We start from the raw sequence: 18013 nt of genomic DNA on the forward strand, positions 1-18013 counted from the left end.
AGTATGTCGTCGTTCATGTTCTTTATTTATACGTCGTTCGTACATATTCTCATGTATCCTCAATAATAGTGTTGCACGCTTACTTCCATCTTATTGTTTAATGTTTCTTTTTTTTCTTCATTTGCGCTTCCGCTTTTTGCATACAAGTATGTTTTTGTCAAGGATGCGCGTTTATCAAGTTTTATCGCCTTAATAAAACGTTCCTTCGCTACGTTTTTTTTTCTTTTAACTTATTATCGTTACCATTATAGAAAAAATAAGTCTTTAAATAATCACATAAGAGTCATCGAGCCTTCACGAACCGTAAGGGGGTGGAAAAGAGGGGGCAAGGAAAAAGAGAACGTGTCTGTATACATACATGCATGCATACGTGTATTTTTTGTCAACACACATGTAAACGATTTGCGTATACGAGATCATGTGTGCACGAGCGTGTACGTTCGTGAGTGGCAAATGTGTATTTAAGTATCCAAGAGTACAAGGTAACATGTTTACCGAAGTAACAGAGTGGTTTTGGCTCTATATGGTATTTTCGTTTACCAGCTCCCTCGCAAATAACGATGATGTCACTCTAAGCCTAGAAAAAATCTATCTATCGAGAAGACCAGTCGTTTCCGCTTTAGTTAAAACTATATTTATATATACGAGATACGCGTTATTCCGCTACATGGCCGGGAGGAGCATTTAATCGATTCGATGAAGGGAGGTGGTCAACGACCACCGAGAGAGACCAGCGAAAAAGAGTATAAAGAAAATCGACGTTAAAGGCAACGCGTTTCCGCGATCTGCCTCGAGAGTACGTTCTTCCTTTCTTCTTCTTTCTGGCGTTTCTAAAAGGGGGAAGGAAGTTTTCAAATCACGCGGTGTGTACGTCCTTACGTGTTCGCACATTATACAGAAATAAACGTAATAATGCATTTTGTCTACCATAGAGACTTTACATAGTATAATCAATAAATGTAAAAAAGAAAATTAGTCATGTGTTCTATGAAGGAATTGAAATCAATAGAAAAGGAACGTATTAAATAAAAACTAATAATCAGGGGTCATTCATTAGCGAACAATAAAGATTTGTTTCGCTTCAAATGACTGCAAGGATGGACTGGAGTTATTGATTTCAAATATTATGCTCGTACATCGTGCTAATTCCACTGTCGTATCTGGTAAAATGCTGTACGATGTTGTGAGCAGTAGATTCCTTTCAGTTCACAATGAATATGTCTGTTCAAATTCTTTAAAATCCATATGTTTATCGCTTATCGTTAACGGAACATTAAATTCTACATAAACGGCACTATTTAATCATGCTAAACAAAAGTTGGTTGAAAAACTAAAATCGCCGATTTTCTTCCTTCCCATCGAAAACCGTTTAGAAACTTGAGAAAATCGTGTGTGAGTCTTCTAGTTCTTCCGTTTAGCCTTGTTTACCATACTGCGCCGTTCAAACTTCGTATTCGAGTTCGCTTACTTCTTGTTCGCGCGCTCTTCATCATCGTCGTCGAAGCTCGCACCATCAGGACGGGACTGACTTGGGAAACGACGTCACAAGGGGGGTGGAATGGAGAACTCTTTTCGCACGTAAAACAGAATGTAAGGTTTGCACTTGGCGACAGCGTCCGTAGTAGCTGGTCGTACAGAGCTATCGTTAAAGTGAAACCATTGTCCGTCATGAACAGCGAAGGCAGTGTAGTGTCCAGTTCCAGCACTAAAATGGATGTACCAGTAATTATTCCCGAAGTAAATATTAAAGCGTTGTTGAATGATGAAACAAGGGCTGTTAAAGCGTACCCTGAACCGTGGTGCACAATAACGGCAGCTAAGTCATATAGGTGACTATTCGAAGCGCCTAATTTCGTTCCACTCATACCGCGTACCGTAAACGCAGACATGTCAAGTGATTTCATTGGAAAATCGACCTGTGTATCCACTTTTGAACGATAGGAATTGCACCACCTAAATCTTTTAATGTGAAGGCACAACACCTAGAACAAAGTTTAACCATCAATATTAAGCTGAACCATACACTACCGACAAAAACCTTGTAGGAAATATTGCTTCTGCAGATGCAACAATTAAAAATACAACTAAATAATTTATATATAAGAAAATAGGACATTTCATTATATCCTACAATTGTGTCTTTGCCGACAGTGTATAACGACTATTCTACTCTAATCATAAATGATGCAGTCGATGAATGCTAACATTAGGCAGCCTATGTATCCAAAACCTCTTGGTGGACCTCTGCTTTCCCATGCAATTGTCACAAAAGTACAATTCGCTGTCAGCCAGTTCTTCGACTTTGAAAAATCTTGTCAGACTGTATGTGAGACTGCAGACCTCTTCTTGTTCTTTTGTCCGTCTCTGCAGCCTATCTGGTATGTCCAGTGAAAGATCCTGGAAAGGCTCGTGCGTCTTCGAATCTGTACGGCAGTTCATGCAGTGGACCTGCGCGAGGAAACGCGATCCATAATTTGTCCGCGCTTCTCCCAAGAAGAAAATGAATAATAAAATGACTCTTCAAAAGAATTCTGATTCGGAAAGGGCACTCCCTCCCGTCGTTCCGCATTGGAATAACAAAGTGTAACCGGAAATGCGTTAACCCTCGCCTGGCGGGCGCCGGGTCATTTCGATCCGCGTAGTGTCACGCATAAAAAGTAGTCACCGGTAGAATACTCAAGTATCCGTGTCACTAATATCATATCCAATACAATTCCAACAGCTTTCAAGTAATGAGAACCAAGTTACTTATTATACTTACATGCATTAGAAAACGAAACAACTTTTCACAACATTTTCTTGGAATATTTCTAACAAATGTACTTCATGACTATTTCAAAATTCAGAATGAAAAATAATTTGTATTCAGGTCGTGAATCGCGCTTGCCTACCATACATATTTGCCTAAATTATTATAGAAGAATAAAACTTCTAGAAAGAAAAAAAAACTTCAATTCAGAATCCATATTTTTGGTGTACAATCCTTCTTCATTATAATTTGTTCTTCGGATCAAAATGAGAGATGGAAAAATATCGATGGTATATTGACTGCTATCGTTTCTGCTATCTATATGCATACATTTCAAATAATCTTTTTAATTAAACAGTTTGTAATAATATATTTTTACATTATCTTAATATTTTATTAGTTCATTTAATATATTCCGTTAACTATCCATAAAAATATCTACTTAAAACATTTCTGTCCAGCCAATATGTTCGTCACCTAAATCTGGGAGTACTATATTTACTGGGAGTAACCGATAACCATCAACAATTATATGAAATTATATGGTTGCGACTATCGACGTTTTTCCACCTCTGTCCAGCATCCGCAAACAGTTAGTCGTTCCGAGGGTTAAGCGCTTGAAAGCTTCCTCCGGGAACGACCCGGCGACTTACCACGCTAAGAAGGGTGCCTCCAAACACGGCTGTGACAATGCTCTGCTTGCCGCGCAGACCGAGTGGTTCGTGACCCAGTCTGGGCAACAGTTGCAGCAGCTCCGTATGCAGCCTGTCCAACATATAAGTTAGAAACTCGTGAGCGTCTTGTTGTTGGTAGCCACGAAATCTCGGCACGACCTTCCAGATGACGAGGAAGAGACACTCGGGCGAGATCGCTTGGCCGTTTGAACCGCCCAGGTTCAAACCGAGCAGTACTTTCCTGAGCTCTTCCGCGAGCAACGCGTCGCTCATGAATTCCTTCGCCCGACCGGGCGTGACGATGCGCCCTCTATGAGTGGGCGGCTCGTCGAACGGTATACCCTCGAGACACGGCATCTGCGTGAGATACTCGCAAAAATGGCTGATATTGTTGAACGACTGTAACACGACGTTCATGAAACAGGTATTGCCGAGATTTCTCAGGCCGACGACCTTCTTCTCTTTGGTTATCTTCGAGCTTCTACGCTTGGTCGCCGGCCGATTGTCCCCGCTCGTACCGTCCAACGAGTGTAGCCTCTTCCGTGCCGTTCTCGGCCGGAGGTTTCTCACGACAACTTCCGCTTTCCACAGAGCGTCCGCGTCGTTGTCGTTGTCGCTGTTGTCTCTCCTCGAGGACGGTGTCGTAGACGGCGACGTGTTCCAATTTTCCTCGTTCTCTTTATGCTCATCCTTGCGGAAGGTGACGCGACGTATCTTCTCGATTTGGTCGTTCATCGTGTCGTTAATAACGTACTCGTCGCACATGTAACTGAAAGTGCACAGCCTTGTAAATATCTTCACTTAAATTGGTATGGATTAGTTTTTAAATATAATGGAAGGAAGATAAGTGAAATTTTAAAGCTGTTATACCGATCGAGTAACACTACCCTTTATCATGCTACAAAAATGGCTGCCGCCTACAAAGAAAACGGGGGAGAGGCCGAATTCGTGTTTAAAGTCGTATCAACTGACATGAGAAGGACTAAATAAAACCGTTGATCTATGTAGCAGAGAATGGCGAAAGCGAAGGGTTCGACTTACCAGAATACTGCCAGGTTCTCACAGTCGATGCAAACGCAATGTTGAGTATTTTCTTCGTGATGCTGTAATGCATGGCCTGCCACGTATCGCCCGCAATGAATGGCTCCACAGTACAGACAGAGCCACGTACTTTTCTCGGTGCCACATACTGTCGATAAAACACAAAGTTCTTAATAAAACTATACCGTATTTCCAAAGCATTTCATTTTAAAAATGATCATTGCACACTACCAATGATAACGATACAAGAATTAAGGAGTAACATTAAAGGAACACCCATTGATGTTTCTCTACCATCGAATACGTATATAATACAGGCTTAAATGAGATAAAATTAACTTCTATCACTCTTGTTTTTGGGATCTTAATTGTTACCTTTTTAAGTCTAAAACTGAAATCCCTAATCATTCAATTTCATCAATTCGAAACATCTTGCAAGGTGCTTCGTACTATTCTATTCTTCTCACGCTATTTTGCTCTGTTAATAGCATTTTCTATGCTCGACACATTCAATGAACAAATACAGCATAAAGTACGATCGTTACGAAATAACGCAAGTTTCAAGTTGGTGTACTGTCTTTTTGGCTCGTCTCGGCTTACGTAACTCTCAAGAGAGCGCGTGAAACCAGGGTGAATGGGAAGAAGGCTGTTTGACACACCCCCTTCGTAGTCGATCGATCACGAAATGTCTCGCAGTGCTATCGGGTTTGAGATTTTACACGCGAGTTTCTTTTTTAATACAGGGACGCCACGTTTTCGTAGTTTTAAAAGTGAGTAAACCTTAGTGTCATGCGTTAGGTTAATTGGTCCCATTCCATAGGGGCATACGCATTTCCGCGATTAAAGTGCGAGAAAGAAGCATGCTCGGACGAATCGATAACGAGATGCTCTGCTCTGAAACTGATTCTACCAGAATTCAATAGTCTGAAATCGAAATATTTTCGACTATTTTTTATTTCTTTGTTGTTTACGGAGGTATATAGAAAGAGGGATCGCGTCGACAGATACGCACGACTATTCTTAGATACTTAAACAAACTGCGTACACTGTAATAAAAGAGAAAGACGTAAAATTGATAGTGGAAAAAAAATACGAATACATGAAAATTGAGACGTTGGTTCGCCGCACGAAAAGATTGAACTGAAATCCAATCTTCTAGAAGGTCGTATCCAGGTAGACACGTGTGTTTTACAATGCGGTGTAAGAAGTACTATACTTTTATACCAACTGTACGAATTATTATTATTTTTATTTTGAAATTGAAGTAATATTTCCCTCGGATCGCTGTAACTAAATTTTCATCATTGTTTGCTCCAGCCACATTTCATCGATTCAATGACCAATGCCCCGAAAACTGGTGATAATTCGCAACTGAACGTCAAAACACATTGTGCATCACGGTATATTTTTGGACGATCACGTCAGTGCCTCTAATGTACATAAATTCGAAATCAAACGATAATTGTTGATAGACGCGTGTATGCGTAGGTACTTCTACCCGAAAATTCTCGAGCTCTCGAAAGGAAGACCCGATATCGCACTGATAAGCGATCCCCAACGCTACGTTAAGTAAAACGCGAAAAAAACGCCTGATGAGTAACTGACAATCGTTTAACGAGCTGCCATTCTCTTCTCCTATTACTTCTACGTCTTTTTTATCATCTATCCATCTCTTTTTCGCTTTGGTAACGGACGATTCGATTCGCCACGCCTACTACGCGGTTGCGTCGTTGAAGAATTTTCGTCGATGCATTGTCCGAGCGACAGGACATAGATAAAGAAAGGCGACAATGCGCGCAACGCCAGACTCCCTGTTGTAGTGTAGAAGAAAGAGAAGAACGGCGGAAAAATTCGTTTCCACGAGCAATGTGACTCGTATCGAGGCATCCGATTAGCAACGACGCCGTTATCGATTTTGCAACGTCGTACCCGAACCAGCTTGCAGCGCAGGAAAAGAGGCAGGAGAGGGGCAGGGGGAGGGAGCACGAGAGGTGTGGAACATGGGGTTCTTTTATAGCCCACGAGGGACGATTTTTCTCCTGCGTGACTCGATGCGAGAGCATGGCTTGGTAATTCTTATATACCAGCGTCGCTCCGTTCGCAAGACCACGGATATTTAAATTGATCTTGCAACCTGGATACGTTGCGATTCGTCGAGCGTGAACGATCTCTCAGGAGAGTATAACAACCACCGACGATGAACGCAACGGTTGTCGAGTACACGTGGATTCATCTCGATGAATCGTGGAAACCAAATGTACACCGACTCGAACCGAATGGAACGATCGAAAGTTTGCAAAAAAGTACACCGTCTGACTCATCGGTCGCGCTATAGAATTATACACCTCTGAAATGCTCTACGACTCTCTCCTTGACTATTTGTCTTGTTCTCTCTCTCTCTCTCTCTCTCCCCCCCTCCTACTCACGTGTTCCCCTTCTCCCCCCTTTCTCTTTCATGCTTCATGCCGACGCAACGAACGAGAGATGGACTTAGTAAAATACAATAGATTCTCCTCTAAAAAGCTATAACATAAGAGAGCTGTCACAATAAAGAATGGAATATACTCTGCGTTTCCTGTTTGCGTAACGATCGATTCTTCGTGGAAGAATTCACTGCCATGACTGGAATCTCCAGTTTTCATGAAACCCGTTCGAGACTGTCGATTGTAAAACGCTCCTTCCTGCCAGTTCTACCATACGAGGTCGCTAAAGGAGAAAAGAGGCAACCGAATGCAGCATCTATTATCGAATGTAGCAAATCGAGTCTCGATTACGAATTTGTTATTTACAACTATGACTACAATATCACGAGGATCTTTAATGAAGAAAGGGACCGTAGAAAGAGAATGTAATACCAGAAACAATGAATAGAAAAATAACAATGGACGTCCAATGATGGAAGGGAAAGTACATTGGAGACAAAGAAAAAGTATTATCAGGCTAACGTTTTCCTCATTGATCGTCTTGACCAACTATACTTGAACAATCTTGAAGGAAGTCACCGGGTGGAAATGGACAAAAAATTAAAATTAACAAAAGACGGGCATGTTCCAATCAAACGACGAACACGTTTATCTGACGAGTTCTAATGACAGATCTCGGGCCAGCTGATTAGTGCCGTCTGGTATTGATTTTCCAATGACGAGCGCGCCGCATACTGAGAACTCCCAGCAGGACGATGCACACGCGCACGTCCACGACGCTCTTGGTCGGTCCGTAGAAGTAACACCCATGAACGGAGACACGAATACACACCAACACTATATTGCACGTACACGTATGCACGAAGAGTGGACTTCCACGTACACCCGCACACGCGCCTACAAGACTTGTCTCGCACTCATACATATACATTCGTGTCTATATCGCAGAGAGATACGTATGTATGTATTCGCACGATGAGTTCGATCGACGATATGTATGTACGAACTTACGTACGGTCGTGCTTCCAGGCAAATATCGATACTTGTGTATATATTAACTGTGAAATAACAAAGCAAATATAAACGAGTACGTTACAGTTGTTTCCAAAATCATGCATTACTTAGTTCTTTTGTTTAAAGAAAAATAGGAATGGTTTGCTTCATCTTGTCGGTTACGACGGCTCAAGGCCGCGAGAGGAACGGCCGGGGCCTCGGTCACGAGAGGTAAAGAGAGAAAGAGGAAGAGAAAGAGTAAGGAGAGAAACGAGAAAAGAGAGAGAGAGAGAGAGAGAGAGAGAGAGAGAGAGAGAGAGAGAGAGAGAGAATGGATAAAGAACGCAAAAGAAAAGAGACGGCAGGAGATAGGAGACAATAGAAGTGAAGGAAAGATCGAGATCGAGTCGTGCGAGAACGACGTGCAAGATAGAATTGAACCTGAGACGAGGGGAATCGGTTCAAGGAGTAGAGAGAAAGAGGGCCAGATTCGATCTTCTATATAGATACAACGCCTTTTTCAAGCTGCTAGTATATAGGATAAAGGTTATGGACTTTTGTATGAGGTGCATCCTACCTGCACAGACGAACGGTAGATCCTTCGTACAATTCGCTTCTACGTCGTTACCGCCGAATTGGACGCTTTGAGCAAGATGTGGACACTCCATGTTTTCCTAAGCACGATTCCACGGGGCCCTCGTGGCCCCTTCGTCGGCGAGTGCCTGCGTATGTACGTGCCTGCGTTTACAACGTGCTCTTTCTCTCTCTCTCTTTCTCTCTGGGCAAAGCAGAATAGAAGCAGACAGAAGGATGGGGTGGGAATGATATACAGAGAAGGCGGGGTACGCTCGGTGCCCCGTAATATCCGTCACATAGCGCGGAAAAAGATGGATACTATTCGTTGCTTTTGACGATGGAAAAAAAAAGAAAGGATGCAACTGTTCTCGATGCGCAACGACGACGGACTAAGGAAAACGAGCAGACCGAAAAGAGCAGCGGAGCGCCCGACTGGCCCCGACTACCGACCGAACGCAACCGAGCTGCGTCGAGCTCGGTTCTGCGGTGGTCGGGCTACCTCCAGAGTCACAGACCACTAATAGTCGACTGACTCGCCGGTTGTACGGTCTCTCCTCCCTGCTCCCGAGACTTCCAACATTCACAGGCGTGCGATTACGGCTACTCTCCCTGTTTCTCTCACTCTTTCTCTTCAATCTCGCTTTGTTCGTCAGGTTGTGCTAGGCTACCTAGCCTTGGATCATGCTAGGTCGCGCAGCCTCTGAACAACTTATCCAGGTCCGAACCAAGCAAGCGGGTGCTACGAAAGGGCGACGTATTTATTTATCGAGCGTTATCTTATGCTAAATATTTAACTTAATGCTCAAATTCAATTTGATAAGGTATTCTCACTTTTCAAAATTTGAACCACAAGCAACTGTATATGGTGCTGATTAACTTGATATCAAAGATTATATTGCAATGCCTCGATGTTCAATGCAAAATGAAATGTAATGAATGAATGTAGGACTTGTAAAATAAAAAACAAAAATGATTGCAACTATTGAAAGTACTCACATTAAGTTTCCTGTACATACGACTGGTGTACAATTATTATTTGGCCAAGATATCAATAACATGGAAACACTATAATTATTTTTTATTAATCTTATTTGCAGTTGTTTTTATTAATCTTATTGCAATCGATAATACTATATGTAGTAGTAAATTCTGTATAAATCTGTAAAAGATTTAAATGTAATTTGATCAATGAACAAAATTAAATAGAAAAACTTATAATTTAAAGAAGGATAAAAAGTATTTAATACTTGTTTGTCAACTTCTTCTTTTATAATTTACTGAATTATATATGCATTAAGCATGCATATGCAGGACCATAATTTATGTCGTGAAAAATAATGTAGTAATTAGGAATAAATTCGATTAAAATGGCCGACATATACGCATGCGCACTTTTGTTTCAAACTTCTCAATATAGTGTACGAAATTCCTTTATATAATTTGTAGAATAACGTTAATGTTAATTTTACTTAAAATTGAAACATGTGTTCTTTTTATTATACAATTTGTGATTCAACACGATGTATAAAATTAAAGTGTTTCTTGAAATGTACCACATTCTATATTGAAGAATAGTACAATTAGACACGGTAAAATCAATCGGGGAACATGTTTTTTTTTAATGTCAGTTTGCAATTTTATTGAAAAATGCAATACTAACAATCTTATTTAGTTTAAAGAAATAATTTTTAAGAGCGTCTGCTATATGGTGGTAATTGAGATTGTGTAAGTTGAAGTCCAGGTATGTTATTGAATCCAAGCATCTGTAACATTTCCTTAGTTTCAGGGTCAACTTCGATAATGTCGTGCTCTAAAGCAGACACCTCTGGAACATAGTTGTCTCTGCGTTCCCTCTCTTCTTCTTGCAATTTGATAGAAATACCACGCACTTGACTGTGTCTTAGACGCTTCATTAAGTGCGTAACAAATCTGTTTAATATCAATGGAACAAAAAGATTAGATATTCACGTACAGCAAGGAAGAACTTATTTTGTGTCACACGTTCAGTACATACAAAAAACAAACGTTCTTTTTCTTTACATACATACCCAGCAATTTTGTTTCACACGATTAGTACACACATATTCACAAAAAACAAACGTTTTTCTTCTCGATATACATACCCAGCAATTTTGTTTCTCAAAGATTTACTAGGAATAATAGCGATTTCTTCGCATATCCTTTTATTTGTATGGAAGTCCATGGTTAATCGAGTATAATATTTCTCGATAATGAGCTTTGCGGCCTTTTTGACCGTTTTCGTCCTGACACGACTCTGAAATTGAATCATTATCATTATTTCATTCCATTTTAAATGTATTTTTTCATTCAGTTCACAAATTAAAAAATAAAATATTCAATAATTTCAACAACACTTCCACATAACCTGAATACACGCAATGTAGATAATCAAGTGTCATATAACATTTAGACAGTTAATATTTCCTTTCTTATGTTTAAAATATTTGATAGTTTGTTGCCAGATATTTTATTTCTGTATTCTTTAATGGATTACTATTATTTTCGTTGATTTTTATAAGAATTTATTAAAGCATACGTACCATGGTATATAGTATTCCGGAAAAGATACACACCAAAATGGAGGAGATATACTACCGCCACGAAAGGCCATCAACAGCAGCGGTAGAATAGAGAATTAATTCGAAATGTTTCGTTTCGAACATTGCACACTACAGACATCTAGAAAGCACGTGAAGTTTACCTTTAGAAATTTTATTTATTTGTGGATGATAATTGAAAAAATTGAAATACAGGATAAGAAATTGATGCCTAAAATTACAAATTAAATTAAAAGAATAGTAGTAATCAAATCCTAGAACTTAGTAAAGTTTCATTAAAAATATTATTTTTGTAACATCCATTTTATTCTACCAATGATAATGTAGGAAATTAAATTCGATTAATACTTAAATATCTGATTACAACTATAATATATTATGAAGCATTGATCATTGCTTTATTTAACGATTGGGAACATTTTTCTTGTCTTAAAACTTGAGAACATTTCTTCGCATAAATAAAGTCATGTTACAATTGATCGCAGTAGGTGGCGCTAGTAATATCAATACAGTTCGTACACCAGTAGAGAAGGTTAGTTGCACAAAACATGTCGTATGATGTGCCGTCGCGTCATGGAACAAGCTTAAACGCGTGTCAGTTCTGTTCCTCGCAAGTGACATTCGCATTTCTCGAAAGTATAAACGCTGTTGATCATTGCGTATCGTCTAGTTTCAACGGATCGTTCGTAAAATATCAGAATATCAAAGATACCAGTTGACAGAGTGACAGTGGTTTCCGATAAAATAGCACGGTGGCAGCACTGTATCGTATAGTGGAGAGAGTAACAGAGGAGAATAAAGGAAAAGAGAGAAGGAAAGTAAGAAAGATGTACAACAGCAGAGTGAGGGAAACAGGGCAATGAGAGTGAGGTCATACCATATTGCTAACGCCGCGGTGCGAGAGAGACCGAAGTTTCGTTCAGAGGCACACGGCAGTCGACGTTTATTCGTGGAAGTGGGATAGCGGCCGAACGGTGGGAGAAGGATGACGTATAGCGTGAAGGAGGGAGAGGCGACGAGTTTGTTTATCGCCTTGGTGAACGGCGAGAGCAGTCAGTGCGGTGCTACGCTTCGCCTGTAGTGGTCGGTACGATCGGTAGTTCGGTTCGAAAGTTCGGCCTTGTTCTTCTGACAATATCCTTCGGATAGTGCGTGGGTGCCTTTGTGTTTTCCTGTCGCGCACATGTCAACGTCCGTTTAACCTCGTCGTAAATCCTCGTGCCGGAAGAACATGCCGCGAACCACTGCCAAAACATAGCCGTTCCGTGTTTGTATCTTGTGCCAAAGGTGACATTTGTGCTGCACTCCGCGAGGTCGCTGGAATTTCACCATACGACGAGGAAAGTTGCAACACCGCGCGACACTCGAACAGGTAAGGGTGCCATTTTATTTAAAAATTAGTTACACGGAAAATGTAATCGCGTGCCACCATCGTTCGACGAATCTGTATGATTCGACTTCGCGTTACTCGCAGTCAAGCTTTCGTTACTTTCATGTCCTTGTCGTGTTTCCGGTTATAACTATTGCGCATTCGATAGGATAGCTCTATCAGCTGACGTAGTCCTCGCGTACAAATAGTTCACTTTACTAAATGTCTGTACAATCTGTACAACAGTTGAAGCTTCGAATATTCTTTCGCGAATTTCTCCGCGGTAGGAGGGGTCGTTGATCCCGATTCTTTCACTTTCGTCGAAAATACAGCTGACCGTGATTCGCATACGGAATGGTGCACGCGTTGCGTTCGCCAGCATAGCAGAAAGAAAAAAAGCAAGCGGTCGAGTGGTGTTGGCGTTTCATGGAGCCGCGCGCGCGCGCGCGCGCGCGTGTAATTCGGAGCGAGTGAGTGTCGTGCGAAAAATCATCGCGCCGCGTATACACTGCGCGTATATCGTATGCACGCCGCATCCCCAAAGTAATATCGCGATGTCATGCGGGCTTGAAAAAGCTTTCAGTCGCGATTAACGCTCTTTTCTGACCAGAAACTAATTACGATTCCGCGTTCCGTTCGCGGAACACGTACTCCACACGTTTTCGCGATGATTCGCTTGAATTCATTTTTCTCTACGGTGCGTGTTCCCGTTCGCGTGCAACCTCGTACTCTCGAGAGATCGCGACAAAAAATTGCTGCCTTTTCCTGATCGAACTGGTTCTACGTAGTTGTCAACGGTATTTGCACGGACGTGTACGGTTTGCCCGCAGGCTTTGTTTTCTCTCCGTTCCCCGTTAGTTTTCGATGTGGATTGTGTTTACGTATGAGCCATCGTTTCGTGTTTGTAATGCGGACATTATTATGGTTTCGTTGTCAAGTGACTGTATATAAGACTTCTGTTACCGTGACGTTTTTTTATACATATGTCGGATTGGTCGACATCCTCGTGTTCGTAATGTTATTATTACGGCTGCGTTTTCACATGACGGTAATGTATATAAATCATGAGTTTTGCTGTCACGTGACTCGGTAAAATTTTTCTGCGCTACGATCACCCGCGTGACTTTCCGTATTATGACAGAAAAAGTCACGACTCACCGGCACGCAAAAATCAACCTTAAGGTTATATATTTATCGTTCTGTCGTTTAACTAGCGATGTGGTCACTGTTTGTCGATAAAATTATTTTATTCGCGAGCGAAGTGCTTCGGTTTTAAAGAGATTTCGATAACATTTGCTGTATAGTGAGCGTTGTTCAGTGATGGGGTTGTGTAATTTACGACTTGCAAAGTGGTTCGTGTGTTGTTAAGGTTAGTTTCTTGTTCCACGAAGTAAACGTTGAAAACAATAATATTTCGTAGGGTACACGATAAATTAATGGTGTAAAGTTGCAGACAGGTCGGAATTAATGATTTCTTAATGCCATTGTTTGGATAAAAGGAGAGTATTTGAAGGATGTATTATTATGATTTATGACATGTAAGAAATTGCTCTTTTCCCATAATTCACAAACACATTGTTAAACTTGTACAGAAAGGTACTTCTTCTAAGGTTAATTTTCAGTTTAATTTCGAGTAATTTGAAAAGGTCGCTGCGAACATAATCTTTCTCCCTTCCCAAGAAAATGTAATTTGTTGTACCTCTTTTAAACATGTGCGCACATGTGTACGTGTATATATACATATTATGTACAATCATCTTTTACTAGGAAAAAGATTCTTTTTGGTTCCTAACGCGTACCTTGGAGAGTATCTTTTAAATTGTGGCGCGATGAATCCGCTAGGAAGTCGGAGCCAATCAGAGTTTAACTTTCTACCTGATTGACGTGAACTTGCTGCTCATTTTAAATTCGTTTCACAACAAAATATTCCGTCACTTCCTTAGAGTCAGTTTATTAATTTTTTTACCAAATGTGTAATTACCTTTTGCCGTTATAAAATTTTTCCTAACTCATGATTAATGTCAGAACTGTTATACTATGTAATATCAAAGGGTAGATGTAAACGTAAAAGTCTCGTAAAAAAATGAACAAACGAATAAATGATGTATATCTCTCTGAAAGAAATACAAAATAAATCTAAACTGCTACTTCCACCGCGAACGTGGAAATACTGCGGCTCGTTAAACGCGGCCCGGGTTAAGAGATTTTTCATCTTTCGTTCCTCAAACGATGATGAAATTCCGCTATAAAGCATAATGTACAGCGGGCGTGACGTAACAGGATAAGGGGTAAATAAGTGAGATAAAATGCACAAGAATAAACCTGTCGCCGGATCCGCGATAAATGTGGCGAGTCAAGGGAGAAAACGACGGCGAAACAGGGGTGAAGAGGGGTTAACGCGGGAATTACGAGTGATAACGCATTAAACGGCACGTTTCGTTAACCGTTATGTCACATGGTCGAAAAAAATTGGAGGAAATTGCTACGCTGGCCCTGCCTTCGGGAACCGTAGAAAGTAAGAGAATTGTAATTCCCCGTGCGTTGTCAGAAGAGCGCCATGGACGCGCTGCCACGGATAAGGTTGGCGTTGTAGATGATATTTCAAAATAAATGCCGCGTAAACTGGTAGAACGCGTTTTCTCTGAGAAGAAAGAGTAAACCTGTGGGAATGTAGAACAAGAATTTTTTTAGACCCGGTTTGGAGAACGTTTGACCTTAAATCTGCAACTGGTATTAACAACCAGTGTTCTTCACGTATCCGCGAAATGGATTTCATTAAGCGTGATCGTCTCTTTTCAAGATGCAAGATTATTCTAGTATTCGAGAACTATTTTAAAAGTATTTTCTTGTCTCATCAGTGAAAAAATTGAAAATTAGAATTGTTTGCATTGTTATTTCGTATTTTTTAATTTTGTTGCCGTTTATTAACTTTGTCAGAAAAATATTTAGAGTTCCTAAACGATCGTTGTTTAAAAATTCCACACTGTACAGGGAAAGATGGGTGAATGTTTGTAGTTCAAGAGCTCGTTTTGCTTTGTTATAAAGCACCGAAAACTCGGTTAAATTGGGGACACGTGAACTCCAGCTTACGTGATTTAAATATTGAGTATTCGAGCGCTTGAATAGTTTTCTTTCTTTTAGGTACGCAGAACGAGGCATAATTTATAGTGCGACTAAAATGGGGTAAGGGTGCTTGTATTATAATGTAAATGGGAGTGGAAAGAATAGAATGGTTCGGTGCGTTGGGAAACTCGGTTTTTTTTTTGGAAAATCTAATAAATCTCACCCAAATTTATACTTAGCGAAAGAAAAAGTTTCTCATCATCAGCCTGTAGATGAATTTAAAAAAAATTATAAATTATACTTCTCTATACACGGAAAAATGAACGCAATATTTCAGTTTACAAGCTTGTTTGTATGAAATATTTCGCGAGTAATTAGTCCATACTTTAGTTCAAACTCTTCCTCGACAATTGAAACAGAAACACACATTTTGGTGCGTCCTGTATAATACGTTTCAACATCCCGAGCAACCGTCTCCCGCTGAATCTAATTACCGATGACACGCGTACTTACCAAGAAGATGCTGATGATGACACCATTGGGCAAACACACGTCTGGACAGTTTGGTGACAACTATACTAATGAATACACGAATGACGGCCTGCATACTTCATTTCCATATACAAATTCCACCCAAAATAACCACCACAGAGTTACTCGCGAATTTCTCGGACATTTCCATTTTCCTCCACTGAATAGTTTAATTAAATGATTTGGTTAATTGATTTAAAGAGATTATGCCATTGAGAAATTAGCAAATACGAGAGGAGATAGACGCTCATAAAATATCAAGTTGAAATCGATATTAAATACCGGAAACGACCAAACGCCTCGCGCGTTCCACAAATTCTCAACCACCGATGATATTAATATTCGTTTACGTCTGATATGCATCGAGTTTCGCCACATTTTCCTCACCGCAGAGGCGCGTATGAACAGTTTTCCACGTTTCGAGGCTTATCGTAGCGTCAGGCAAGCATCGTTCCTTTTTCCCCGAGAAAAAAAAAGCTTACAAGCTCGTCGTTTAATCGAGCACGAGGAACGCTTTCGCGCGGTCTGTTACAATTTTCGTCGCGATCGCGTTAACCGGTAATTTCCAGCGTGGAGCTCGAACTTTTAGTCTTATCGAGGAAAACTTTTTTCCTTCTTCTCTTTTCCTGATGGACGTTCGTTAAATTGCGCCAAGTTGCACCGTAATTAGAACAGAAAATCGCGCACCTGTTCACGCGACAAACTTGCATGTTCCACCCGCGTAATTGCAATCGACTCGCGTGTTATTCGGTCACCGCGTGTGTACGAAGTTAGCGCGGCGTTGTTTAATCAGGGTATTCATGGTGTTTCTTCCTCTGCAGGGATTATCACTCGGAGCGACGATTTTAGGGCAAACGTTGATGAGTTTCGGATTGATGTCATCGGGCATAACTCTAAGCTTTGTCGCTGATCCAAATGCTCGTTATGTAATAGCTTTCTGGCCATTGCTTCGTTGATATGGTTCAATGTTCGTTTGAAATCTCTGACCGTTTGCACGCGAAAGCGACCGCGCGAATATAAAGTTTCCGATCGAAAGCCGAACCTACTGGTATCAGAAAAAGTAGCTCGATGCTCGATGTTAGAAGTCTTAGAGATGTTACCAGCAGCAGTCGCTATGATTCACGTGGAACTTTGTTGTATCGTGTTACGGAAAGCAAATTGGTAGTAGTGGAGAATATTTCCGCCATCGCGAGGAGGAACGTTTTCGTTTCCGTTTGATTCCTATAAAATTTTTTAATAAATATTGCAGTACGTGTATTTCTTCGTTATAAATTCCAGTTCGTACAGTTCGTAGCATTATCGTATTCGGTTATCCGCGTTTTTTTACGCGCGTCTTGAGCAAGAAGACTGTTTTCGTCAGATTAAAGGCTAGGAGGAGATAAAATGATCGAAAGAAGGAACGCGTCGTTTCTATTTAGCAGTGTTGGACCGTTGCATCGAACAGCAATTTCGCAAGCGGATCCAGTTAACTCGGAGCTCGTGTATAGTTCGATCGGCCTTTCGCTCGTTTCGTGGTAACCGTCGACAATACAGACTTGTAGCGAGAAGTTGAGCGACTGCACGCAGCCGCCATGCCGATAGTTCGCGATCGAAATTAGATCACCGACTGTTTTCGTCCCATCCTCGCGATGTTTCGACCAGTTCTCGCATTCTGGCACGATCACGTCAAATTCTCCAGGCGCAATCACGATTCTGGTTGCGCTCGCTCCGATAACAATTGGTCCACGCGAAGATTTCATTTTGTTATCCAGAGATAGTGTTTTCTTCACTCGAGCTCGGAAATGCATCTGTTGCAATTATGGTTTTGAAGCTTGCACACGAGTAAGGTACGCTGAAATTATTTTTTCTCGAGTATCTCAAGATTTTCGAGATAGATGCACTGAAAAATTCTACTTTAAAAGGTGTAGTCGATCGACTGTACATGCATGTATGTATACGTGAAAGATAGCATAATTCCAAACACGCAGTTAAGCTTTGCGACTTAACGCAAACAGCGGTCGTCTAATAGGAACTGA

The 18013-nt window shown here is 40.8% G+C and overlaps 3 protein-coding genes across 5 annotated transcripts in view; 1 reads left to right on the top strand and 2 right to left on the bottom strand.

Moving 5' to 3' along the window:
• Positions 1-343: 343 nt before the first annotated feature.
• LOC143422940 (ubiquitin carboxyl-terminal hydrolase 3) lies at positions 344-8993 on the bottom strand. Its single transcript, XM_076893922.1, has 6 exons — positions 8458-8993; positions 4465-4612; positions 3403-4192; positions 2206-2448; positions 1789-1982; positions 344-1705 (listed from the first exon to the last, which is right to left on the bottom strand). Exons 1-6 carry the CDS (start codon positions 8546-8548, stop codon positions 1543-1545), a joined length of 1629 nt encoding a protein of 542 aa, XP_076750037.1. The 5' UTR covers positions 8549-8993; the 3' UTR covers positions 344-1542.
• A 1074-nt stretch (positions 8994-10067) lies between these two features.
• On the bottom strand, positions 10068-14507 carry Rps17 (ribosomal protein S17). 2 transcript variants are annotated; one of them, XM_076893929.1, is made up of 3 exons: positions 14504-14507; positions 10580-10732; positions 10068-10385 (listed from the first exon to the last, which is right to left on the bottom strand). In XM_076893929.1, coding segments are annotated over exons 1-3 (396 nt in total). In that variant the 5' UTR covers positions 14506-14507; the 3' UTR covers positions 10068-10144. The 2 variants fall into 2 exon arrangements, with proteins under 2 accessions (XP_076750044.1, XP_076750043.1); XM_076893928.1 differs by lacking the exon at positions 14504-14507 and adding an exon at positions 11018-11157 and having other exon boundaries at positions 10580-10731.
• Positions 11570-18013, top strand: part of Fur2 (furin-like protease 2) — a 275995-nt gene continuing 269551 nt past the window's right edge. For both annotated transcript variants that reach the window (XM_076893919.1, XM_076893920.1), the window contains exon 1: positions 11570-12407. The gene's annotated coding sequence lies outside the window, so the exon portion shown is untranslated. The remainder of the gene's footprint in view (positions 12408-18013) is intronic.

The sequence above is a fragment of the Xylocopa sonorina genome, chromosome 4 (genome assembly GCF_050948175.1).
Source record: "Xylocopa sonorina isolate GNS202 chromosome 4, iyXylSono1_principal, whole genome shotgun sequence".
Taxonomy (NCBI): domain Eukaryota; kingdom Metazoa; phylum Arthropoda; class Insecta; order Hymenoptera; family Apidae; genus Xylocopa; species Xylocopa sonorina.

Coding starts and splice junctions, on each gene's coding strand:
- LOC143422940 (XM_076893922.1), bottom strand. CDS start 8,548: ATGGAGTGTCCACATCTTGCTCAAAGCGTCCAATTCGGCGGTAACGAC. Junction 1,983..2,205: donor GGATACATAGGCTGCCTAAT/GTTAGCATTCAT, acceptor ACTTTGTTCTAG/GTGTTGTGCCTTCACATTAA. Junction 1,706..1,788: donor ATTGTGCACCACGGTTCAGG/GTACGCTTTAAC, acceptor CATCCATTTTAG/TGCTGGAACTGGACACTACA.
- Rps17 (XM_076893929.1), bottom strand. Junction 10,386..10,579: donor TTGAGAAACAAAATTGCTGG/GTATGTATATCG, acceptor GATATTAAACAG/ATTTGTTACGCACTTAATGA.